We start from the raw sequence: 27,956 nt of genomic DNA, 5'->3' as shown, positions 1-27,956 counted from the left end.
CACAAACCAGCACACACCTGGGTTCCTTTCACATGAGATTTTTTTTGTTTCTTTTTAATCAACAGGAATTACTGCAGGCACATAATGACAGGTCCACTGAAAACAGGAAACACGAATTCAGGAAGACGAGTTGATAACAAGCAATAGAGAACTTTGAAAAACCAAGTGTTCCTATGACAACGGTAATTTCAATCAAGAAAGAGACAGCAGAAATTTAGAGGAAAACTATTATGCAGTGTTGAAAAAAAAACTGTACTAAAGTTTCCACCAGGCTTCAAAACTTTCAAAACTCACCTGACTTTGAAAATTATAATAGTCATTGGCACTAGACACCCATAAATCCCCATCCTTATCTCATTTTTCCCCAGGCCTACCCCATTCCCGATACTTATATGTCAATGTTCCTAGCCTTTCAAGTCTATCACAAAAATATCAGCTTCTCTTACCTACCATTCCTTGGGTACCTCACCAATCCCAAATGCATCCTATTCCACTGGCAAATCTCACAATTAAAACTGAAGTTTATAAAATGTATAAATTAAAAAAATTTTAAACTTGGGAGCAAAACATTTTTCAGAATTGTGACAATGGTTCAGAAAAAAAGTCATTTCTTTAATTAAAAGCTAACATTTAGCACATGGAGATCACGCATACAGAAATTAAAGTGCATAAAATTATACAACTGCTGCATAAATGTAAAGTTACTGACTGCTATACCCCTTTCATCTTTTTAGAAAATAAGTTGGGGAAATATACAAACAGAAATCCAAATGGCCCTGGAGGTTCCTTCACCTTCCTCCCTGCTCGAACTTCTGGATCTTTAAAAGGAACTAGCTCAGCAGGTCAGAGTCCATCAAAGAACAGGCTCAGCTGAGTGGCCAAGAATCCAGGGCTCCCACTTCCATCAACCAGTACTTCCTACTGTGACAGTCACTGAGAGCTGGCAGTCCCCACCTCCGGGATCCAATGCCTGATGATATGAGGTGCAGCTGACATAACAGTAACAGAAATAAAGTGTACAGTAAATGCAATGCACTTGAATCATCCCGAAACCATTCCCCCTCTCTTCGTCCATGGAAAAACTGTCTTCCTTGAAACCGGTCTCTGGTGCCAAAAAGGTTGGGGATGGCTGACCTAGAGGTTTCAGCAAAGATATGGAACATCGGGATGAAATTCCTCTCTTGGAGTCATTTTCAAGACACTTCAGTCCAGGTAAGCAGCTCTCAGGTGGATGAGAGCCCAGGGAATCATGCGTGATTTTCTGGGTGTCTGCCTGTATGTTTGTCCCCCAAACTCCAGCTAACAACTGCACTGTGCGTCGCGCAGTCTGGGGCACGTGTGTCTCACCCACTTTGCCCCTTCTCCTGCAAGGCCCTAGGAGGGTTTCCAGATGCTTTTTTTTCCTTTAACTTGTAATGCTCACAGCCTATAATAGATCATTTATAGACCAGGAAATAGATTTCAAAGAAATTTAAAACTATCTACTTACCCACCTTTTAAATTAACAATAAAAAGAATTTAATTAGTGCTAAAGTGTAACTTTCCACAAATTTAAAAATAAGACTTCCATGCAAATATTAAATGAATGAATGCCAAAGATACTATTTGACTCACTAATTAACTAGGGTAACACTTAAAATTTGAGTATAGGTAGGTAACCTGACCTGCCTCTTGAGAAACCTATATGCAGGTCAGGAAGCAACAGTTGGAACTAGACATGGAGCAACAGACTGGTTCCAAATAGGAAAAGGAGTATGTCAAGACTGTATATTGTCACCCTGCTTATTTAACTTACATGCGGAGTACATCATGAGAAATGCTGGGCTGGAAAAAACACAAGCTGGAATCAAGATTGCCGGGAGAAATACCAATAACCTCAGATATGCAGATGACACCACCCTTATGGCAGAAAGTGAAGAGGACTGAAGAGCCTCTTGATGAAAGTGAAGAGGAGAGTGAAAAAGTTGGCTTAAAACTCAACATTGAGAAAACTAAGACCATGGCATCCGGTCCCATCACTTCATGGCAAATAGATGAGGAAACAGTGGAAACAGTGTCAGACTATATTTTTCTAGGCTCCAAAATCACTGCAGATGGTGACTGCAGCCATGAAATTAAAAGACGCTTACTCCTTCGAAGGAAAGTTATGACCAACCTAGATTGCATATTCAAAAGCAGAGACATTACTTTGGCAACAAAGCTCCGTCTAGTCAAGGCTATGGTTTTTCCTGTGGTTATGTATGGATCTGAGAGTTGGACTGTGAAGAAAGCTGAGTGCCGAAGAATTGATGCTTTTGAACTGTGGTGCTGGAGAAGACTCTTGAGAGTCCCTTGGACTGCAAGGAGATCCAACCAGTCCATTCTATAGGAGATTAGTCCTGGGTGTTCATTGGAAGGACTGATGCTGAGGCTGAAACTCCAATATTTTGGCCACCTCATGCAAAGAGTTGACTCACTGGAAAAGACCCTGATGCTGGGAGGGACTGGGGGCAGGAAGAGAAGGGGACGATGGAGGATGAGATGGCTGGATGGCATCACCGACTCGATGGATATGAGTCTGAGTGAACTCCGGGAGTTGGTGATGCACAGGGAGGCCTGGCGTGCTGCGATTCATGGGGTCGCAAAGAGTCGGACACGACTGAGCAACTGAACTGAACTGAAGCGCCATAAAAATGGAAATATGGAGTGCAATGAAAATTTACTATAGGAAATTATATAACAAATCTGGGGTCTGAAAAAGGCTTTCCTAAGGGAATAAGATCTTAACTAAGGCTTGAAGAATGAGGAAGAGTTAGGACATGAGTTTGGGTAGGCTCCAGGATGGCTCAGTTAACTAACACAAAGAGCAGTGTGTGTTAGTTCTTTGGTTAGTTTATTGCTTAGTTCTTTGGACTTAACTGATTAATAAAAGCAACCGTCAAGTACTTCTTTCAGCCTGGTGGCATCGTGAGAAAATTACTGATATACTAAAAGTGCTACAAACAGAAAGAAAATTTAGAAATCTCTGCTACAGGGCAATGGCTTTTTTTTGCGATCTCTTTTTCAGAGTTTCAATCAATTGCAACTCTACTGGATAAAAACGTTTTGCATTGTGATGGATAAGAGTCATTTGCACAACACTGTCAACTTCCATACCTACAGAGTTGCCAAGTAGCCTAGACAAAAGAAAATGAGTAAAAATTATACACCCCAAATACAGTTACTGGAAAGTCCACGAAGACAAGCCCAGCATTTCACTGAAAAGACACCAGGTAATCTCTTTTGCTCATTTTCAAGTCTGGAACAATTTCTCCACCTTAGGTTTCAATCAGTACTAACAGAAATGGAGCAAAAATAACACAAGATGGGGGCAGAGCAGGGGCAACAACAATCCAGAAGTATTTCCATCAGGAATTACAGAGCATGCCCTGCCAGCATGGGCATGCTGTAAGGGACACTCTGATCATCTGCTATTGGACACATAATGGTACAGCCTTTCTGAAAAAGACATTTGGTGACATGTCCTATTAATAGAAACTGCAGAAACTCAGATCTTTGATTCTGTAATTCCACTCAAATTTTTATTCAACATATAATAGATTACATCTATCGCATAGCATAAATTACAAAGTAATTTTAAAGGATGTGAAACAATTTAAGTAGATTTCCCAGCTTAAATGTTCTTTTCAGAAGCCTTGTAAGTCTCAAGTCCTTTCTATGTGATGCACTTAATACCCAGGATTTCCCCTAAGATGTTTATCACACTGCACTCTAACTTCTGATTTGGTAATTCATTCATTCTATTAGCCTATAATCTCCATGAAGACCTGGGCCACATATTTCCATTGCATCAATTTAGCACAGTACCACATGTATCAGTTCAGTTCAGTTTAGTCGCTCAGTCGTGTCCGACTCTTTGCGACCCCATGAATCACAGCACGCCAGGCCTCCCTGTCCATCACCAACTCCTGGAGTTCACTCATACTCACATCCATTGAGTTGGTGATGCCATCCAGCCATCTCATCCTCTATCATCCCCTTCTTCCTCCTGCCCCTAATCCCTCCCAGCATCAGGGTCTTTTCCAACGAGTCAACTCTTTGCATGAGGTGGCCAAAATATTGGAGTTTCAGCCTCAGCATCAGTCCTTCCAATTAACACCGAGGACTGATCTCCTTTAGGATGGACTGGTTGGATCTCCTTGCAGTCCAAGGGACTCTCAAGAGTCTTCTCCAGCACCACAGTTCAAAAGCATCAATTCTTCAGCACTCAGCTTTCTTCACAGTCCAACTCTCACATCCATACATGACCACTGGAAAAACCGTAGCCTTGACTAGACAGACCTTTGTTGGCAAAGTAATATCTCTGCTTTTGAATATGCTATCTAGGTTGGTCATAACTTTCCTTCCAAGGAGAAAGTGTCTTTTAATTTCATGGCTACAATCACCATCTGCATTGATTTTTGAGCCCCCAAAAATAAAGTCTGACACTGTTTCCACTGTTTTCCCCATCTATTTCCCATGAAGTGATGGGACCAGATGCCATGATCTTAGTTTTTTTCACTCTCCTCTTTCACCTTCATCAAGAGTCTTTTCAGTTCCTCTTCACTTTCTGCCATAAGGGTGGTGTCATCTGCATATCTGAGGTAACTGATATTTCTCCCGGCAATCTTGATTCCAGCTTGTGCTTCTTCCAGCCCAGTGTTTCTCATGATGTACTCCGCATATAAGTTACATAAGCAGGGTGACAACATACAGACTTGACGTACTCCTTTTCCTATTTAGAACCAGTCTGTTGTTCCATGTCCAGTTCTAACTGTTACTTCCTGACCACATGTATAGCAGGTACTCAAATGCTGGCTCAATGAATGAAATGTTACACAGCCTAAAATATGCTTCCTCTGTGGAGATGAAAAAATAATTACAAGTATTAACAACAGAGATTATGTCAGAGATAAACCTTGAGTTATATCCCAACTATACTGATAGGCCATCAGAATCATCTGCATGTTTTTGAAAATTTGAAGACTGCCAAAGGTGACATGCACACAGACACCACTAGTGACAAGAATGAGAGCAGAGTGTCACACTGAGGAGGCCAGCTCTGCCACTGCACGTCCTAAATGCATTAGCACACTACGCATTTCCACAGACAACAAGAAACCTCGACAGAAAACCATCATACACTTCTAGCTTAAAGGAAGTCTGTAATAATGATAAATATCATCCTTAAATATGATGGAGATTTTTTTCGTTTGTCTTAATCATGTTAAAAAGGCATCTTATATGTTCCTTTGGTCAGTGCTTCTCAAACTTTAAAGGACTCATGTAGTGGTCCTGTTAAAATGTCAATTCTCATTCTGTCGATCAGAAGTGGGGCCTGAGACTGCATTTCTTACATGTCCCAGGTAATGCCAACAGTGTTAGCATGGCAACGTCAATCTAAGTATCAGGGTCTCATACGAGGAAACTTACAAATACAAAGAAGGGTATGAAAAGCTCAGTTCTCCTGCGGGGTTTTTCTGGAGTCCTAAAATACTCTCTCTGATGATTTATCAGAACCTTCCTGATCAGGATTCTCAACATCCTGTGGATGTTACAGTTTAAAATACAGAAAACACAGAAACAGAAGAGGGGTCATCACTCCAGATTCCACGCAAGTTAAAAGCATATTAAAGGAATAAAATGAACAACTCTACACTCACAAATTTTTGATAATCCAGATGAAATGGACCAATTCCTTGAGAAGACACAGTCTGCCAACACTCACACAAGAGTAAATAGTGTGAATAGATTATTCAAGAAACTGAATCAATAAATAACCTTGAAAACAGAAAACATGAGACCCAGATGGATTAACTGGTGAATTCTACAAATATCTAAGGAGGAAACCATACCAATTCCAAAGAATCATACCAATTCTATCTCTTTCACAGGATAGAAGCAGGAAAACTTCCTACTGCATTTGATGAGGCAACCATTACCCTAATGCTAAAACCAAAGACATTACAAGCAAAGTAGAGATCAGTATCTCCCATGATCATAAATTCAAAAATCCTTGACAATATATTAGCATATTGAATTCCAAAAATGTATGGAGAAAATTATATACCACAACCAAGAAGGCTTTATTTCAGGTATGCAAGACTGATTTGACAACCAATGTAATCCATCACACAAGCAGACTAAAAAAAAAAAAAATAACGTGATTATTTCACCTCATGCAGAAACATCATTTTAAAAACTCCAACACAAAAGTAGGAACGGAGGCCAACTTTCTCAACTTGATAAAAGACTACCTACAAAATACCTACAGCAAACATCACACTTAAGAGGGAGAAACTCGAAGTTTTCCCACTGGTTCCCAGTGAGGTATTGACAAAAATATTAGACAAATATATCAATGGAGAATAGAAACAGAGAGCCCAGAAATAGCCCCTCATATAAACAGTCAACTTATTTTTGTCAAAGGAACAAAGGTAAGACAATGGAGCAAAGATATGCTTCCAGGACAAATAAACACACCCTACAAAAATACAAAAGTACATACAGACCTTATAGCTCCACAAAGCCACCTAAAAATGGATCAAAGACTCAAATGAAAAATGCAGAACTATAAAATGACTAGTATATAAGAAGTAAACCTAAATGACCATAGGTATGGCAATGCCTTCGTAGGTACAACAACTAAAAGCACAATCTATGAAAGAAAGAACTGATAAACTGGCTTTCCTTAAAGTTAAAAACTTCTCCTCTGCAAAGGACAACATCAAGAGAATGAGAAGACAAGCCATAGCCTGGGAGTAACTATGTTCAAATGATACATCTGATAAAAGACTGTTTTTCAAAATATATAATGCAAAGAACATTTAAACTCAATATTAAGAAAACAAAACAACTCAATTAAAAAATGAGCCAAAGACCTTATTAAATGCCTCACCAAACAAGCTATACATGTGCCAACTAAGCCCATGAAAACAAGCTGTGCTTTGAATGCCATCAGGGAAAAACATACATTAAAACAATACCACAGATACAAATACGCACCTACTGGGATGGCCAAACCTGGATTACAGACAACATCAAATGCTGGTGATCGACAGACTTCTCATACCCTGCTGGTGGGAGAGTCAAAGTGACTTTGGAAGATAGTTGGCTGGTCTCTTACAAACCTAAACCTAACCTTACCATACAATCTAGCAATTGCATCCCTTGCTTTTGACCCAAAGCAGCTGAAAACTTATGTCCACACAAAAACCTACACATGGATATTTATCACAAGTTTATTCCTAACTGGCAAAACCAGGACGCAACCAAGAAGTCTTTCAACAAGTAAACGGGTAAACTGTGGTAGCACTAAGAAGAAACAAGCTACCAAGCCATGAGAAGACATGGAGCAACCTTAAATGTATATTAATACGTAAAAAAAAGCCAATCTGAAAAACCATACACTGTATGATTCCTACTATCATGATATTCTTGAAAAGGGGTAAAATCATAAAAAAAATTAAAAGATCAGTGTTGCAGGGATAGATAAACAGGCAGAGCACAGAGGATTTTTAGGGCAGTGAAAAAGCTCTATATGATTCTGTAAGGATGGACATATTTCATCAGACATTTGTCCAAAACCATGGAATGTACAACAGCAAGAGTGAACCCTACTGTGAACAATGGACTTTGGGTGATTCCTGTCTACCACTGTCAGCTCATCAAACACATTGTAACAAATGCACCACTCTAGTCACAAACGTACCACACTAGTGGGGGTGTTGACAACGGAGGACACTATCCATGCTTGTGTAATGGCATATGAGAACTCCACACACCTTCCTCTCGATTGTGTTGTAAACCTTAAAGTACCTCTAAAATATAAAGTCTTTTAAAATATGAAAGACAGGCTCTCAGTAAGCATTCTTGAGAAAAACATCTGATTACTAATGCCTACACTGGCATAGTGGATCTGAGAAGTATGAAATATAAGGAAAATTGCTGGTACCTCTTCCATATAAAAGAGTTTATGCTACATAACAGGCACTCAAGTAACTGCTGAAAAAATGACTACAATATTTAGCCTGGAAAAGGAGGAAAAAAGAAAAATCTGGTTAAGGTATGTCAGTATTTGAAGGCAATTAAGACAGCATATTAAGAATCAGAAATATCACTTTGCTGACAAAGATCCGTATAGTCGAAGCTATGGTTTTTCCAGTACAGACATGAGAGTTGGACCATAAAAAAGGCTGAGTGATGAGAAAGTGATGCTTTTGAACTGTGGTGCTGGAGAAGACTCTTGAGAGTCCCTTAGAGAGCAAGGAGATCAAACCAGTCACTCCTAAAGGAAATCCACACTGAATATTCATTGGAAGGACTGAAGCTCCAATACTATAGCCATGAGATGCAAAGAGCTGACTGACTGGGAAAGCCCCTGATGCTGGGAAAGATGCAGGAGGGGATGACAGGGGATGAGATGTTTGAATAGCATTACTGATTCAATGGACATGAGTCTGAGAAAACTCCGGGAGACGGTAAAGGACAGGGAAGCCTGGAGTGCTAGAGTCCACAGAGTCGCAAAGAGTCAGATATGACTGAGTAACTGAACAATAAAAAGCAGAAAGCAGGCACCCCATCTCCAGCTCAGCAGGTAAAAATCCTCCTGCAATGCACAAGACACGCAGGTTCAATCCCTGCCTCAGGAAGATCCCCTGGAGAAGGAAATGGCAACCCACTCCAGTATTCTTGCCTGGAGAATCCCATGGATAGTGGAGCCTGGCAGGCTACAATCCATGGGGTTACAAAGAGTCAGACACAAAGGAAGGACTATGTACAAGTAGAAAGCAAGTGCAAGTCTTCTGATTTCAGTTAGAAATAAGAGAACTAAAGGTCAGTTTCAGCTTATTTGAAGTATACATTTTTCACAATCAGTTGACCAACAATAGGATGTATTTTCTCAAAAAGACAGAGCTACCTGAACATGTTCAAGCAAGAAAGCCAGACAGCCATCTCAGAGGGGCACCACCAAAGGTAAACTTGCCCCAGGAACACGAAGGGTTTCAAAGATTTTCTCTCCAAGCACAGGATTCACTACTCACAGCATTTGTACTCACATGAGCTATAAACTGCAAGAGCAGTTTTCTTCCTTTGAGAAAGAAAAATAAAGTCGCCTCAACATAAACATCAGCAATTGGGCCACGGGCCCAATTTATACAACTTACAGATGACCTAAGAGTAAATCAAAGCTTAAATTCTCTAAAGACATAAAAACAAAGGGAACTATTCCGTGGTGATAAATGAACACCTTCAAAGACAATGGTGTGATAAAGACACAGGAATACTCTCAGAATGAAATCCATTTGTTTGAGCATCTGTTTGCCACCTACAAAGAATAATAACTCTTTCTGATGAATTTTAACAAGAAGGAAGGGAATACAATTCATTTGAATGAGAAGTTAAGGCACAAATACACCTTATTTTCCCAGAGAACCTTCAAAAACATCTAGTGTTAATGTATCAAAACCCACAGAAGATTTTTTTTTTTTTTTTGGAGTGATCAAGCCATAACATTTGAGCACTGAGAATATCAGAACTGCCCCCACAGCTTCACTCCATATTTTCAATTGTTTTGTTTAAAAGAATAGTATAATTTCTGAAAATGCTACAAAGGACTGATTTACAAGATTTTTTAAAATTGGGATTACTTTTAAACTCACTTTAGAAGCTTTCCTTTAGGAAAGCATGCAGCTATTAAAATGCTAATATGTAAGGATGTGGGAAGTGGGTGCTGCAGAGACTTAACACCACTAAAACTAAGGAAACTGATGCTCTAGATGATGTGGGAAAGATGGCTTATAAAGTGAATGAGATATTACTTATGGCAAAGAAACAATTTGGCCACGAAGAATGAGGATGAACCAAACATTTTTGTCATCAAATATATAATGAAACTAATTAAAACAACAACAAAAACTAAGGTAAATATGAAAATCAAACAAAATACATGAAAAAGTTAAACTACAAACACAAAGTATAGTTGTGACAGCAAAGTCTTTGTAAATTAGAAATAAATTGAAGAGAACAAAAAGGAAGAATTCTAACAATTATGAGTTATACAACAAGGAAGAAGAAGAAGAGTCAGCAACATTCAAGAGACCTGAAAACTACCTAGAATGGATTTCTAATTGAGCAGGAGAGTAAAGTAAGAGGTTGTTGTTGTGTGAATGCTAGGCATGTCCAGCTCTTTGCGACCCCATGGATTGTAGCCCGCCAAGCTCCTCTGTCCACGGAAATTTCCAGGCAAGAATACTGGAATGGGTTGCCATTTCCTCCTCCAGGGGATATTCCAGACTCAGGGATCAAACCCATGTCTCTTGAGTCTCCTGCAATGGCAGATGGATTCTTTACCTGGGAGCCCAAAATAAAAGGATTAACCCCTGAAACTAGTGGAAAATCCACTAGTTTGCCTCCTGAATATCTTAATTAGCCCTGGATAGCAAAGACATCACAATCCTTAAGCTGAAGATTTAGCCTGAGGTCTACATGCCATCTACAAAGGGATGAAAATGTCTTAAAAAAAAAAGAAAAGCAAGTTTCCCAAGTTTCAAAGCAGGCAAACTGCCTTAAACAACAGAAAAGCTGTGTTATATTAAGAAAAGCATACAATCAAAAAACCCAGACACGATTCTAGTTCTGTCTCTAATCACTGTTTCCAAAGGCTTTCCATGGAAAATAAACATTCTACTCCCTGTGTATGAAGCTTGTTCCAAAAGTCCCAGTCTACGAGTTGGCGCTTGCTGATATGAATAAGAACAAAATATCTGACAAATTATCACAAACTAAATGTAAAGTGTTTCTAGTGAAACTTTAGCATCTAAATAGAGACAGGCTAGAAGTATAAACTATACTCGTGGAGTTTGAAGGTTTAGTACAAAAATGTCAATTATTGCATTCATAATTGTTTATTTCTGATTACATGCTTAATTATATCAGTTTAGATGTATTAGGTTAAATAAAAGGTAAAATTAAGTTCATCTGTTTTCCCTTTTTAAAGAGGCTACTAGAACAATTTAAATTACTTATGAAATTTAGGTACTTAGGCAGTGTTGAATGACTAAGAGGACATACTGTACAGAAGCACAAAACAGCAACTAAGTAAGACTGAAATCGACTCTGTGATTCATCTACCAGTGATATGACAGGGTCTTTAAAGGGGTAATTAAGGTAAAAGGAAGTCGTAAGAGCGGCACTAACCCGGTAGGACAGGTACCTTTTAAAGAACAGATCAGAACCCAGGGGACACACAGACCAAGGGGGAACACGTGAGGGCACAGAAAAGGCAGCCCTCTGCAAACAAGGAGAGGCCTCGGAAGAAACCAAACTTGAATCTCTGACTTTTGGCAGAAGAACTGTGAGAAAAACTTCTTTAAGCCACTCAATCTATAGCACGTTGTTATGGCAGCTTCAGTAAACTAATACAGTGTTCCAAATAATTAAGATTTTTTCAATAACCGATGGGAGTTTTATTTCTCACAGTGAAATGACAAGACTCAGTGCTTCTGTCACACTAGCCTTATTTCAAACCCTCAACAGCCACGTGGATTAGCCCAGACCTAAAGAAAAGTACAAACCAGAAATTCCTAAGAAGAATGCTTAACTACTTCAGGTTTGTGACCAAGAAGCATCTTACTACTACACTGAAGAATTTTTAATCTGTAACTTAAAAAAAAAAATGCACATAACTCAGATCTACCCTTGTATCATTCTTACAAGGATTTACAAACAGAGACTAAAGAAGGGAGTTAACAGTTTAGGGCTATGTTTGGTACTAAGCATGTCATCACCAAGGGTTCTTGAGAGGTCTGCTGCTGAACTAGTGATCCAGGTAGCCACTCATTTATATTACAAAGGAGTCTGAACTCTACGTACAGATTACCCAGGCATGCCCAAACCAGCCTCTAGTAAATCAGAGAATGCTACTATCCATCTTCATGTTTTATACTCCTTTTATGGGTATAATCAGGCATTTTCAATGGAGAATAAGTTCCAGAAATACAAAAATAACAGGAATGCTATACTGAATGAGATACTCCCAACACAGTTCCACTTAACCATGAGGCATCAAAACACTATGACCACTATTAAAAATTTCATGCACCTAGAAATAATAAATTCAGTAAGTATAAAAGAAAACTACACACAGAACTCAGGGAAAAGAACAGGTTGTCCTGCCTAGCTGAACACATTTACTAAATAAATAGCTATCTCCTTTGAGAACTATAGAAAAAAGAAGGGATTTCAAAATTTAATAATATAAAAAAGTTCATTTAGTACAAAGTATTTTCCATTTGCATTAATTCTACCTCTTAAACTTGCTTTTTATACTTTACAGTAGCTTAAATTGGACCACAGACTTCATGTTTGTATGTATTTTTACTTTACATAAAGAAACTAAGGCTCTAAGAAATTGAAAGACATGTCCAAGGTCACATATCTAGTGAAGAAGATAGCTAAAACATAAACCTGGACTTCTAGGCCCACAAATTTTCTACAGGTTTTACAGTGTTGAAGTATTAAAACCATGCCCAGCACACAGTGTTACAGAAATGTTAGTTGTTACAAGAACGTGTAATATAATTATGCTGATTTGATCAAGTGTGTGCCCATAATACTTAAAAGGGTAATTTGATTCATAATAAACCTCAACAATGGTAACTCAGCTCAGAATAAATAACTCCCAAGAGCATTATGGTCATAGAAATCTTTTTAAAATTTAAATATATATAATTTTTTTGCAAAGAAAGGTAGAGTGATAGATAAAAAGGTTTTCTAGCACAAATTTTGGAGAAGGAAATGGCAACCCACTCCAGTGTTCTTGCCTGGAGAATCCCAGGGATGGGGGAGCCTGGTGGGCTGCCGTCTCTGGGGTCACACAGAGTCAGACACGACTGAAGTGACTTAGCAGCAGCAGCAGCAGCACAAATTTATGATGAAATTATGTGGGGAAAATAAAATGGAATTTTTGAGTTGGAGTTTATCATGTATTTTTAAGTGAATGATGGTTCATACCAAAACTACTGTATTTTTTTATTCCATCAGATCAATTTAAAAGGGATATAAAAGCTTTATTTATCAATACTCAATATTAAAGGACATTTAAAATATGAGGGACAATGTTTCGAGATTTAAAATCCTGAACCCAATTCATAGGCAGTCCTAGTTTGGAACAAGCATCTGGAAGCTATTTTGAGAATGAGAAAATTTAAACATGGTGGGGTATTAGATACTTTGAAATCTGACATGGAAAAGTAAAGTGGTGAACTGAATAAAGCAACTTACATTATGTTCTCATTTTGGTTTAAAAACATCTGTGTATTCATACATAGAAATATCTAGAGGGATATCAATACCAATGTATACACAACAAATGTATCCAAGTGGAGAGAAGAATGGCAATATCCGAGAGGCTAAAATACCGCATTTTTATTTCATCTTTTATCTATCTCTTTTTATAATGCATATATACTATGTTGTAAAAATATACAAAAATGCCTAAATACCAGTACTTTAGTAAACTAGAAATCATAGTCTCTGTAATTGGTTGCTGTATGTCTTAAGTCTGTGAAATAAGCACATGTAAGTTAATGATCCTGAGGAAGGTTTTACTCTTTTACTTTAGCTGCAAAGTGTTTAAAATAAATATATTTTACTTTCAAGCATACGGAGTTCTAAATACAAAGATTCATAATAAAAACTGAAATGATCACAGACACTACAAGAAAAAAAAATTCAGATTTTTAAGAATATTGGAAAACGCACCTATATTAACAGAGTTTAAAATAGCAATAGTATGTGCTTACCATATGTGCTTAAATATTTTTCAATTTTAAAAACCTCTAGATAAAATGTTAAGGCAATGAACAAAATAAATAAAATGTCTGCATTCTTAATGTATGTATCAGTATTAAACGCTTTACAGATACTCTTTAATCTTCATACCTCTCCTTGGAAAGTGTCCTCTCTATCTCATTGATAAGAAAATCAAGACTTAAAGAACTATGTATCCAGAACACATAAACTCCTACTTGTAATCCTTTTGCAATATATACATGTATCAAATCAAAAATAATACATTATATATCAATTATATCTCCATTAAAAGAAAAACTCCTACAAATTAAATTTTAAAAAATCAAAGACAATCCAATAGAAAAATGGCAAGAATGACCATCATCAAAAAGTTTACAAGTAATAAATGCTTGAGAGGGTGTGGAGAAAAGGAAACCTTCCTGCATTGTTAATGAGAATACAAATTCGTGCAGCCACAAAGGAGAACAGTGTGGAGCTTCCTTAAACTAACACTAGAGTTAACATATGATGCAGCCATCCCTGGGCTTCCCAAGGGGCACAATGGTAAAAGAATCCACCTGCCGAAGCAGGAGACGCAATAGACACGGGTTCAACCCCTGGATCAGGAAGATACCCTGGAGGAGGAAATGCCAATCAGCTCCAGTATTCTTGCCTGAAAAATCCCACGGACAGAGGAGCCTGGAAGGCTACAGTCCATGGGGTCCCAAAGAATCAGACATGACTGAGCAACTGAGCATGCACCAGCAATTCCACTCCTGGGCATACAACCAGAAAAGATGAAAACTTTAATTTGAAAAAAGACACATGCACTTCAATGTTCACAGCAGCACTATTTACAATAGCCAAGACATGGAAGAAGCCTAACTGTGGTGTGTGTGTGTGTGCGTATACACAGACACGCACAGACACACACACACACACACACAACATTACCCAGCCCCATAAAAAAAACAATGAATGGACCTAGAAATTATCATACTAACTCAGATAAAGACAAATATCATATGATCTCATTTATGTGGGGTCTAAAAAAATGATACAAAGGAACTTATTTACAAAACAGACTCACAAACATAGGAAGCAAACTTGCGACTGCCAAACGAGAAATAGGGGGAATGGATAAATTAGGGATTTAAGATTAATCCTTAATCTTCTCTAGTAGCTCAGGGCTTCCCTGGTAGCTCAGTCGGTAAAGAATCCGCCTGCAATGCAGGAGTCCTGGGTTCGATTCCTGGGTCGGAAAGATCCACTGGAAAAGGGATAGGCTACACACTCCAGTATTCTTGGGCTTCCCTTATGGCTCAGATGGTAAAGAATCCACGTGCAATGAGGGAGACCTGGGTTTGATCCCTGGGTTGGGAAGATCCCCCCTGGAGAAGGGAAAGGCTATCCACTCCAGTATTCTAGCCTAGAGAATTCCATAGACTGTATAGTCCATGGGGTCGCAAAGAATCAAACACGACTGAGCAATTTTCACTTTCAAGATTAATAGGTACACACTACTATATATAACATAAATGCCAAGGACCCACTGTATACCACATTACAACACCTTATAATAACATACGATGGAACGGAATCTGAGAAATAGAGATACACACATAATTAATAGATGCAGGTGTAACTGAATCACTTTGCTGTACACCTGAAACATTATAAATCAACTATACGAAGAAAAAAAGTAAAGTGGCAAGAGACAAATATTTCACAATTAACAACAGACAACATCCGCATTCTGCCATAAAGGAAATGCAAATTAAAATCAGAGATTCCTCTACTTACCCAGAATGGCTAAAGCTTCACAATAAGAATTCTAGGGACTGAAAATGAACACTCCAGGGGATTACTGTAGCATGAACTAGGGTCAAAGTATTGAAGCTCCAATCATTGTTCACATAGTAAATAGTGGTGAGTTCTGCCTGGCTTGGACAGAGGTGTGATTAAAAAAAAAAAAAAAGTATTCTGGAAAAGTGGTTAAGAATCAGATGGTGAAGGGCCTTTGGAGGTCAGGATAAGGACTTTAATCTGTATACAATTAGCAATTGTGAACCATGACATAGATGACACAATTTAATCAAGTTTTAAAGGTATATAAAGGCTGTTTCATAGAGAATGTTCCAGAGATGGAAGGACACAGAAACTTTCAAAAATCTTTCTATCTCCTACCCTGCAATAAATTTCTCTGTCTTCCACAGTTTGGTTTAACCTCACTGCTCAACCATTCTTCCAAAACCTCCACCTGTTCGCTCAACCTTCTTTCTTCCTCGCTAGTCACCAGATGGGAGAAGGCAATGGCAACCCACTCCAGTACTTTGCCTGGAAAATCCCATGGATGGAGGAGCCTGGTAGGCTGCAGTTCATGGGGTCGTGAAGAGTCGGACACAACTGAGCAACTTCACTTTCACTTTTCACTTTCATGCATTGGAGAAGGAAATGCAACCCACTCCTGTGTTCTTGCCTGGAGAATCCCAGGGACGAGGGAGCCTGGTGGGCTGCCGTCTATGGGGTCGCAGAGAGTCGGACACGACTGAAGCGACTTAGCAGCCACAGCAGTAGTCACCAGATGGAACTGAATTAGTTCCCAGCCAAATGCAGGACTGAGCTTTCAATCAAGGAAGGCCCAGGGCCTGCAACGTTCTTGTGCTTCTCCCAGGCATCTCACAAGTTAAATCCAGTGCTTTTCTGTATGCCCACCTGATATCTGTCCACCCATGATTTCTCTGCCTACTCCAGCCTGCCCCCCTCCCCTTCTCCCAAGTCCCTGTAGTTCCTATGTGGGTCCCATCACACAAAATTCAACATCTAACTAGCATCTATATTGTTTTGTTCTCAATTCCGACAAGACTGAGAGAAGAGATCACAAGTGTATCCCCCACCGTACCTGGTATCAAAGGCATACACTAGGTAGTTGTCAGTTCCTCTAGATACCAGAAATCCAGACATATCCTTTGATCCAGTGATTCCATTTCCAGAAATTTATCCTACTGATGCTACTGCTGCTGCTGCTAAGTCACTTTAGTTGTGTCCGACTCTGCGGCCCCATAGACGGCAGCCCACCAGGCTCCTCTGTCCCTGGGATTCTCCAGGCAAGAATACTGGAGTGGGTTGCCATTTCCTTCTCAACTCACATAAATATGCAAAAATACGATCAATGTTACACATTGTAGATAGTAATAAAAACTAGAAACAGTCTAAATGTCTTTTAAGAAAGCCTGCTTCCATTGTGTCTGTACCTCCCATTAAAAGAAAAACTTGGGACACCCATACATACAGACCATAACAAAGCAGTAAGTGAAAAAAGCTGCAGGAGAGGGCTTAAAACAGGTCCTATATTTATTTATACACACATACAACTTAGAAACACACAAGATTTCAGAATGACAACCTCTGTTAGGTAGGACGGACTTTTTCCTGCAGTGTTAAAAACAGGCCCAAAATGGAGCCATTTATGTTAACTCCCACATAACCAAACCCAGACTTAATAATTAACCCAATTATGTACAGTTTCAGCTCTACCAAAAATGGGAACTTAACCAACCAATCAGAAGTCACTCTATCAGTGCTAGCATAGTAATCTGCCTGACAGACCCTTTACCATCCCCTAAAGGAAAGAGACCTTGCTAGAATCAAACTACTTTTGGCAAGTGTAACTTTCTTGTTCCTGCCCATTTCTGCCTATAATGTCTACCACTTCACACAGCTCCTCCAGTTTCTATCTGCCAGACTGGATACTACCTAATACATTAATTGCTGAATAATCACTGAATAAGATTGTAACATTTACTCACTTGAATTTTTTTTTAACATTTGGAAACACTCTACTGCTTAAAAAAAAAAAAATGAACAAAGAGCACAATGTTTGAAATAAAATATTGATATATTTTTACTCACTGCTCAAAAACAATAATTTACAAAACTTACGATATAAATCCATTTTATTTAAAACAAGAGGAACAGTATATTGGTTATGTGTACATAAATAAAATTTTAGAATATATGCCAATTGTTAATGATGGTTATTTCTCGAAGAGGGATTACAGGAAACTTTCATGTTTTAGGTTAGTTGTTTTTCTTTAAATAATAACCATTTACTTAATTTGGGCTTCCCTGGTGGCTCAGATGCTAAAGATTCTGCCCACAATGCAGGAGACCCAGCTTAGATCCCTGGGTTGGGAAGATTCCCTGGACAAAGAAAGAGTAACCCACCCTAGTATTCTTGCCTGGAGAATTCCATGGACAGAAGAGCCTGGCAGGCCACGGGGTCACAAAAGAATCAGACACAACTGAGAGACTAACACACACTTGAATTACAAATAACAAAGATTTAAAACATTTTATATTCCCTCTGCTGGTGATCATTACAGGTGAGCATTTTGGTGTACCTGACAATTAGTGAACCTAGAGAGAACCAGCTTGTCAGGTCGTCTGTTACACGAAATGTGGGTAAGCATTACAGGCACATCAGGCCAAAAATTACATTCAGAGAAGTTATTCATACAAAAGCTACCTCTCTGCTAGAAAATATTAAATGTATATTTGATGAAGGGAACCTCTCTAAACATAACATTAACCTCACATATTTACCAAATTACTCTAAGAGCCAGGCATTGCAAGGGCCCCTTCCTGATACACTGTTCCATTTTTAAATATCCCTCATTTATCTAGAGGAAAGTAAACTTGTAGGGAACCCATGTTTCTAGGCCAGTGTTTGAGATCAGATGGGAATCTCTAAATAATTGTACCCTTAGAAGCAAGAGGAAGAAACTAGGCAAACCACTAAATGCCACAGTTGTCCTCAGAGAAGTTCAGGATTCTACCTGGTGGATCTGTGCTTCATACAGGACCTCACAGTCCTTAACGTTTCCCCTGTACACCTGCCCCAGCGTGGAGCCTACACATGTCTGACCTGAGGAGTCATGGCCTTCTCCCTAAGCCTCTGATTAAACCCACAGGGACCAGAACTGCCTGTCTTTCCTACTATTTCCTACTAGTCTACTGCTCCAAACCTTTTCCATCTCAGCATGCAGGCATGTCGTGCTCTGTCGCTCAGTCGTGTACAACTCTTTGCGACCCTATGGCTTCTCTGTCCATGCAATTCTCCAGGCAAGTATACTAAAGCCATTTCTTCCTCCAGGGATCTTCCCAACCCAGGGACTGAATCCATGTTTCTTGCTTCTCCTGCACTGGCAGACAGACTGTTTACCACTAAGTTACCTGGGAAGCCCTTTCCATTTCAACACTGACCCTGAAATCCAACCATGATAGCCTGACCACTGAACCTAATCGCTTACCACAATTAAAGCTAAGTGCTTTACACATTTTACAACTCATCTATGCTCACAACAAGCCTGAAAAACATTCCTATTTCACAGATGAAGAAACTGAAATACGACCAGCAAATCTAAGACTTAGACCCAGAAACCCTGTTGCCTCACTCCAACCTTTCCTACGTAGCACTGTCTCTATGACCTATCTCTTTAAAACTGAGAAAACACTAGAAATCTTCCAGCAGTAAAGTGCTCATGCTTAGCAACAAATCTGAAAGTCAACAGGCCAGCTGAACCCCAAGTTTACTCCTGGAAACACTGTTGGTCCCCGCTACCCTTGGATAACTGAGAACTACCAAAGTTTCAATTACAAAATGCTTATGTTTGCCAGTGCTTTTCCTAGGAAAAGCTGTTTTCAAAAATGATTAGACACTCAACCTCTCAACAAGTCCAACATATCTGGGTTCAGACTCTAGCTCCTTACTACCTGTAAAGTAAGATATAAAGTATATGTACACAATGTGGCACAGCAAGTCACTGGGCAGCAAGGAGTCAGGGTCCCCTGTAATTATCGTTTGATTGCTTTACCATAAATACTCCCAGAAGGTGGGGAAACTGACAAGTTCAAACCAGATTCAATACTCCTGCCCCCAAAAAACTCATGAATTCATAGGTTTACAGAAAACTGTAAACACTACAAAGAATTTTGCATTCTATTTAAATTGATGAGCGGATAAACTAGAAGTTCTACACAAGAGAAACAAAAGTAAAAACCGGTACATAAAAAAATGTTTTAATACCATGAAATTAGCAATCGGGTCAGTTACTACACATGATAATGAAAGTGACTAACAATTCCCTTAGAAAAACTCATTCTTCCGTATATTTCCGTGTGAATTACAATGACTCCGCACTTGAAGAAAAACCCTTGACTACTGTATCTTGAAAGCACTATTGGGTAACCTCAGGTATTTTCAAAGGATGACAAATGGGCACAATGGTCAGGCAATCATCAAGTCAGTAAAGACTGATCTTTACCCCTTCCGTCTACGTTTCTGATCCAATTGTTAGAAGCCTGAGAAATCACATTACAGATAGGGCTTAGTCTTCTCCAGGTGAAGGGCATCACCTTTTAGTCCTCACGCAACTCTACACCGCAAAGACTAAAAACTATGCTCCTTTTTTCTTTTTCCCAGATAAGGAAACTGAGGCACAAGAGAGGCTGAGTAATCTGCCTACATGTGGGAAATCTGAGTCAGACTGGACACCGTTCTGGGTCTAGAGTCCAGCCCTTTTAACCTTATCAAGGCTTGTGGTGGGGGACCGGGGACTGCACATCAATTGCACTGTAAAACGTGTGAAGAAATACAGTTACCAGAGGGAAGCAGGGGGTCCAGCGGGGTAATGGCATGCTCCATAACGGATTGCTGGTCTCTGCGTTAAAAAAAAAAAAAAAAAAAACATAAAAATGCCACATTAGAACTTCTCCTAGCTAAATAAACAGCACGCGAAAACGTCAGTACGTGCGGCCCCGGGGCGGACCGCGGAGCGAGCCGCGCTCCCGGTGTGCGGGCCCGGGCACGGCAGGCTGGGCGCGCGGCGTTCCAGTGCGCGCGGGGGCGCAAACAGCGCGCGCGCTTCGCGTGCCTCGGCAGAGTCGCCGGGTCCAGCCCCTCCCCGTGCCGCCGTCACCGTCCCGGGGCCAGGGTCGGGGCAAGCCAAGGGAGCCAGGGACGCGAAGGGAGCCGGAGCCGCCTGCTCCCCGCCCCACGCGCCGGGAACGCGGGTGGCGCTACAGGGCTGCGGTCGCACTTACACAATATGGCGGGTGGAGCCACCAGCGAGCCGGAGCGCAGACTGCGGGAGCCAAGTGATCGACGGCTCGGTGCTCGACTGAGGCGCCTGGGCGGCGCGCGGCCCGAGACCCCGCAGGTTTAAGGGAAGGGCGCGCAAGGTGGCCCCGCCTCCTTCCGGGAGCCTGCGGCACGAGCGAGCCGCGGGGCCCCGCCCCCAACCCCATCCCCCACCGCGCACGTTTCCCCCCCCCCCTCCCCCCACCACCCCCGACCGCGTGTCCCCGGCATTCGGGCGCTGGAACCTTAGGCCATCCTGCCACCCGCTCCCTCACGCGCCGCCCTCTCTTCTAGACTAGTTCTGCCCTGGAGCCATCGCTGGTGTTTCTGAGGAACGCTGGTCCCTGAACTTTAGCTTGGAGGCCGCTATTTGCTCCAAGCCAAGCGTTAACTTCCCCCGTCATCCTTCGTCAGCTTGGCATCAGCCAAGCCAACGTCCCAAGTTACCTACAGAGCCCTTTTTCTCAATCCTCATTCTCCTTGATCTTCTGCTTGCAGCGCGTGTGCCTCAGGAGCACGCCTTCGTTAAAGTCTTCGCTGGGTTGCAACAATCACAGAATGTTATCGTTGGCAGGAACTTGAAGCTGCTTTTGCAGCTCTGCTCGCTCCAACATTCAAAGGTTGAAGAGTTCCTTCTGTGGCCACGCAGCCTCTTCCAGGACTAGCGAGCCAGGTCTCTAGACTTAGTAGACTCCCTAGGCTTTATCTTTTCCAGACTAAACTTGTTCTTTTGAGGTTCTTAGAGGACCTGATTTTGAGCCTCCGCTGTCGTGGTTCCCACCCTCTGTATTTGATGTTGCCCATACATCGTGGTTCTGACAGCTGATGAGAACTGCACAAGTGTCAGCATCTGACAACTCTTGCAGACCCCTGGCCTAAGAGACCTGACCAACTCTAGCACGGCTTCTGCCAGCCTACGGCCCATCCCCAGGACACACACACACTAAAATGCCTACCTGAGAAAGTTCTAAGGAACCCCTGACCACAGGCCCCTGACCTCCCAAGGACTTGCGATTGTGAATAAGTATCTTAAGACTCAGAAGTGTCTCTCCCAACTTGAGAGCCATTTCCTGCAAATGCAGGAAGGGTAGCATCTTTGTGGGAGAAGAGACTCCTCGCTTTGGCAGCTGCCAACCAGCAAGAGAAGCTTGTGTAATCGCCCTTAATAATGACCAGCTCTTTGCCCACTCTTCCCCCTCCTTCATCCTCCCGTTAAAGCCCTTCCCAGTAGCCTACGCACATAGAGGAATAGAGCTCAACTCTTTCTCGACTGTCAGTAGTTACTAAACAAAATCTGTTTTTGACGTTTGGACTAAGACCTGGCTGTGTTTATCTTTGACACTGGTCACCAAGTTACAGGGGTAATCCAACCATAGAAAAGTACATCGCTGATACTCATTAATCAACTGCCAGATCAAATGAAACTTGCAGGTGTTTTTCACATTCACCATGTTAAGCCAAGTGTACATCTACCTCACAGTCAGTTTTAGACCAAACTACTAGGAACTTCACATTTATTGTAGTAAAGTTAAATATTAGGTCTTTAGCATCAGGATACAGCAGGTGAGCCATTTTAACTATGTGCTTGCTAACTGTGGGGCTTAAGAAAACTACTTAGGTTTCCTCAGATGTAAAATGGAAACAGTGTTGTCTACTTTGGAAGAGGTCTATAAGGACCAAATGACTAGGTTTGGATAAACACTTGGGTGGGTGCCTAGTGCATATAGGTTTGCAAGAAACATTTGTCCCTGTCCATCAATATGAGAAGTATCCAATTTACGTCTTATAACATCCCTGTTTATATTTATAGCACACTTCCTTGCAAAGTTTTTATGTGTAATCTAGTTCAGGTTTCTTTCTCCCAAAGAAAACTGAAATATTAACCACAATAAATTTCAAAGGTCCACATGTTTCAAGATGCTCAGAGTGAAACTAAAAGACAACACACTGAAGGTGAAGGGAGACGGTGACCATGTAACAGACAAGCTGTTGCTGAATGGATTTCAGTATCAAACAAACTGGGGCTTCCCAGGTGGCGATAGTGGTAAAGAACCAAATAGGGTCTTCTCAGGTGGTGCTAGTGGTAGAGAACCTGCCTGCCAGTGCAGGAGATGTAAGGGACGTGGGTTTGATCCCAGGGTCGGGAAGATCCCCTGGAGGAGGGCACGGCAACACACTCCAGTATTTTTGCCTGGCGAATCCCATGGACAGAGGAACCTGGAAGGCTATAGTCAGTCCATAAGGTCGCAAAGAGTCAGACACGACTAATGTGACTTAGCATACACACCCAACAAGCAAGTGGACCAATAAAATGATGACCAAGGGTGTTACTGAGTCCAAATTCACACTGCTTACTGCATGAAAGACCAATAAATCAAGAGATGAGTTGTTGGGGGAAGGAATACTGACTCCACTCAGAAAATCAGCAGACCAAGAAGTGGTAGACTAGTGTCCCAGAGAATCATTTGTCTGGGTTTGGATGCTACTTTCTTTTACAGAACAAAGAGAGGGCAATGAGGAGGTGTAGTAAAATAAGGCAATACCTGGTTCCAGCCAGACTCTGGAAGGTGTGTGTTTTCTTCTTTCCTGCAGCCATACAGGTCAGGATGTTTCCTATGAGCTAAACAAAGGTATTTTGGCTTAACACTCAGGCATGGGAGGCAGAGTTCCCTGAGATAGGCCACTATGTACACTTTAAGCCATAGGCAACATTTCTTTAGTGATTCAGTTCAGTTCAGTTCAGTTGCTCGGTTGTGTCTGACTCTTTGTGACCCCATGAACCACAGCACGCCAGACCTCCCTGTTCATCACCAACTCCAGGAGTCCACCCAAACCCATGTCCATTGAGTCGGTGATGCCATCCAACCATCTCATCCTCTGTCATCCCCTTCTCCTCCTGCCCTCAATCTTTCCCAGCATCAGGGTCTTTTCAAATGAGTCAGCTCTTCGCATGAGGTGGCCAAAGTATTTTCGTTTCAGCTTCAACATCAGTCCTTCCAATGAACACCCAGAACTGATCTCCTTCAGAATGGACTGGTTGGATCTCCTTGCAGTCCAAGGGACTCTCAAGAGTCTTCTCTAACACCACAGTTCAAAAGCATCAATTCTTAGGCACTCAGCTCTCTTTATAGTCCAATTCTCACATCCATACATGACTATTGGAAAAACCATAGCATTGACTAGACAGACCTTTGTTGACAATGTCTCTGCTTTTTAATATGCTCTCTAGGTTGGTCATAACTTTCCTTCCAAGGAGTAAGCGTCTTTTAATTTCATGGCTGCAATCACCATCTGCAGTGATTTTGGTGCCCAGAAAAATAAAGTCATCCACTGTTTCCACATCTATTTGCCATGAAGTGATGGGACCAGATGCCATGATCTTCGTTTTCTGAATGTTGAGCTTTAAGCCAACTTTTCCACTCTCCTCTTCAGTGATTAACTTGTAGCAAAAGCAATAGAATAAAATTGAAGTTGCTCAGTCCTGTCTGACTCTCTGCAACCCTGTGGGCTGTAGCCCATCAAGCTCCTCTGGCCATGGGATTTTCCAGGCAAGAATACTGGAGTGGGTTGCCATTTTCTTCTCCGGAGTATCTTCCTAACCCAGGGATCAAAACCCAGTCTCCTGCATTACAAGCAGACTCTGTACCCACTGAGCCACCAGGGAACCAAGGTTAAAGCAAAAGAAACAGATTCAACACAGAGTCAGATTTGCTCTTCCCTATTACAAGGATTACAAGAATGTACGTGCTTATGCTAAGTTGCTTCAGTCATGTCCAACTCTTTGTGACCCCATGGACTTAGCCCACCAGGCTCCTCTATCCATAGGATTCTCCAGGCAAGAATGCTGGAGTGGGTTTCCATGCCCTCTTCCAGGGGGCCTTCCCAACCCAGGGATCAAACCAGAGTCTCTTATGTCTCCTGCATTGGCAGGCCAGTTCTTTACCACTAGCGCCACCTGGGAAGCCCCATTACAAGGATGTTGCTGCTACTGCTGCTAAGTGGCTTCAGTCGTGTCCAACTCTGAGAAATCCCATAGATGGAAGCCAACCAGGCTCCCCTATCCCTGGGATTCTCCAGGCAAAAGTACTGTAGTGGGTTGCCATTTCATTCTCCAATGCATGAAAGTGAAAAGTGAAAGTGAAGTCACTCAGCCATGTCCGACTCTTAGCGACCCCATGGACTGCAGCCTACCAGGCTCCGCCGCCCATGGGATTTTCCAGGCAAGAGTACTAGAGTGGGGTGCCGTTGCCTTCTCCGATATATACAGGCAAATTACAGAAGGTATTCAAATGGCAGCTAATGTGAAAAACACAACATCTCTAGCATTTGGAGAAGCAAATTTGAACAATGAGATAAATTTACTTACTAGATTGCAAATAACATTGTAAATTATCATACAAATTTACATTTGTTCAATAATTATTATGTTCCAGTAACTCTGGTGAGGTCTTTGTATTTTATTTAATTACCCTAAAATGTAGGCTCCAAGAGAACAAGGACCAGATTTTCATTGTTCACCGAATCCTCAGACTCGGGCACAGTTGCTGGCAAAGAGTAAGCAATCAATGAATATTTACTGAATGTTCAGTAATATATTCAGTAATAACGAAATTGTTTGCAATAGCCTAGAATGTTTCTTTTCACAGCTGACTCATTCATCCAGCCTCAGCACAACACCAACTTTCTTCCTCTGTTATTCTTCATCTTACCTAGGATTGTTTGCTTTGCTGAAGAGCTATGTTCACAATCTGTAGTTATTTAACTTGTTTATGATTTTTCTCCTCCTGCTAGAGTGAGAGTTGCTAAGAGCAGGAACCACATATGTTTTGTTCATTGCCATTTATCCAGGCAAACAAGAATATCTTACCCATAATAGAGATTGAATAAATGTTTGTTAAATGGATTAATGCATGGTGGGAAAAAAATGAAAAATTGAAGTATAGAATACCAGCAATTATTAAAAAGAATAAGCTAAATCAATGTTCCCTCGTGTGGAAAAATATCCATGATAGAGTAAATTTTAATAAATGGAAGTGGTAGGAAAAACCCTATGTTTTTTAAATGTGTTTGGATATCCACAAAAGGAAAATAGTTTAAAATAACCTCTGAGATACAGGGACCAAGCACATAGAAGGCAGTGGACTTAGGGACATATCATTATTATTTTACATGTGTTTGTATTTTATTATTTAATATTTTTGCAATGTGCACATTAAAGAAATTTAAGGTTGTGAAATGTATATTAAAAGGAAATTAATGCTCACTGTTGTTAATCCTTGTCATATTTTGGGCTTCCAAGGAAAGGAACATACATATACATGTAGTATAATTTTCAGAGGAGCAATTTCATAGCTTCAAGCAAGTTTTCAATGGATCTTACTATCCCCAAAAGTTCCATGGAGTAGGATGGAACCTCTAGCAATAGGTTATACATTTTTCTTCAGGATACAAAGATGGCTGTCCAATCTCCCTACCCAATTATCTTCTACTCTTACCCCATTTTCTTGAACTGGTGGAGTTCAAAATTTATGATGGTCCAAAAAGATTCTATAATAAAAATTTGCTGCAGCAAAATAAATTTTGAAAACACTGCACCCTGTTACCAACCTCCTTTGAGATTTATAGCACATTATCCATCTTTAACATCTCACAAAGATCAGAAATAAACAAGTTTTTTACCTCCAAACCCAGAATGTCTCAAAGACAATGAAGCATGGAACATGCTTGGTATATCTTTCAAAATCTTGCAGAACAGTTTTTGCTCCAAACAACTGGTGGGGGAAAGCTGAGAGAGGCTATGAGCAGAGGTGCTAACACCACTTTGCTTCAACAGCTGTTCTCCCTACTGCTGCCACTAAGCAGTCTTAGAATTTCTGGTCTTTAATCAACTTCTATCAGCTCATGTACTTCAGCACTTTGTTCAGAAAATGGAATCATTCTCTCAACATCAAGATGCATATCTGTCTTGAGCTCTTGAAGCAGTATTTCTAACTGCCTTTAGAATATTTACACTTAAATATTTCACCATTACCTCTGATTCAAGTGGCTAAAACTAAAATCATTACTTCATTCCAACCCCCCAGAGTCTTCATTTATTTCCTTAACATCATTATTCTTCTGCACTCCTTGGTAATAAACTTTAATTTGCCTTTTCTTTCATTCCATAAACTCAGTGAGGTGTCAACTTTTGTTCTATTCCAGCCTATTGAAGTCAGTATGGATAAAGATTCAATCATTCTTGTCATTTCCTCTCAACTATCCATCAAAATTTTCATTATTTTAAGCCCTATCTAAAGTATCATCTTCTCTGAAATGTCTTCCAGGAGATTCACTCAGGCCTCTCACAATTAATCTCACTTTGCTCTGTAAGCTCATTACATTCTTTTTGTGCTCCATTTTATAGCCCTGTGATCTGGTATCGTATGGTTTTAAATGTATGCCACCTCGTGGTCCCAGAAGGCTGCTTGAGCTCCGGCCTTCACCTATACATTTCAACCATTAGAAAGGAGGAAGGGCAAAAGTACACCACCTGCCTTATAAAAAGATGTGAAAGACAAAATGCATCTGTCAATCAAGGAGATGATTTTATTCAAGCTACTGGGGGGACACCCTAGGTCCTAAGATCCAAGTGTCCCCACTGCGTGGTTTTGCTTTAGATATTTATAGGGAGGCACAGTGAAATCTCGGGTGGGGTGATTTGCAGTTGGGGTCATTTTACAATTAGGGGAAACCTCAATCAGCTGAACAGAAGTGTTTATCTGTGTTTAGTTACTTTCAAGCAGACAAACATTTCTAATATCAGGTAATCATTCATGAGACAAAGAAGCAGAGCTGAATATACCCAGAACTAATGTCAGTTATATCTCATTTGAGGAAAAAAAAGGAATGGGGAGTTGGAAGGACTCTGTCTGGCCTCCTCAGAGGTTCAGGTGAAAGTGAGAGACATCTGAGAGTTTCATGAGAGCCCTGACAAAGTGTGGATGGGACTCTTACCTGAGTCATG

General features: G+C 40.7%; 1 protein-coding gene across 22 annotated transcripts in view; it reads right to left on the bottom strand.

Annotated features, from left to right (window-relative positions):
* The window catches only part of TPK1 (thiamin pyrophosphokinase 1), a 391,983-nt gene extending 370,160 nt beyond the window's left edge, over nt 1-21,823 (bottom strand). For 6 of the 22 annotated variants that reach the window (XM_086398262.1, XM_086398271.1, XM_086398268.1 and 3 more), the window contains exons 1-2: nt 21,401-21,508; nt 20,476-20,534 (exon numbers count right to left, since the gene is read on the bottom strand). In XM_086398262.1, coding sequence (XP_086254388.1) covers nt 20,476-20,518 — 43 coding nt within the window. In that variant the 5' untranslated portion in view covers nt 20,519-20,534; nt 21,401-21,508. Of the gene's footprint in view, nt 1-20,475; nt 20,535-20,916; nt 21,082-21,400 lie in introns of those variants that run through there. The other 16 variants (XM_086398263.1, XM_086398267.1, XM_086398254.1 and 13 more) reach the window with 11 other exon arrangements.
* Between the last annotated feature and the right edge of the window lie 6,133 nt (nt 21,824-27,956).

The sequence above is a fragment of the Bos grunniens genome, chromosome 4 (assembly GCF_055505025.1).
Source record: "Bos grunniens cultivar Pamir isolate PY7600 chromosome 4, Bosgru_T2T1.0, whole genome shotgun sequence".
Lineage (NCBI taxonomy): Eukaryota > Metazoa > Chordata > Mammalia > Artiodactyla > Bovidae > Bos > Bos grunniens.
Note: the sequence above shows the minus strand (reverse complement) of the source record. Positions and strands in the feature narration are given on the sequence as shown.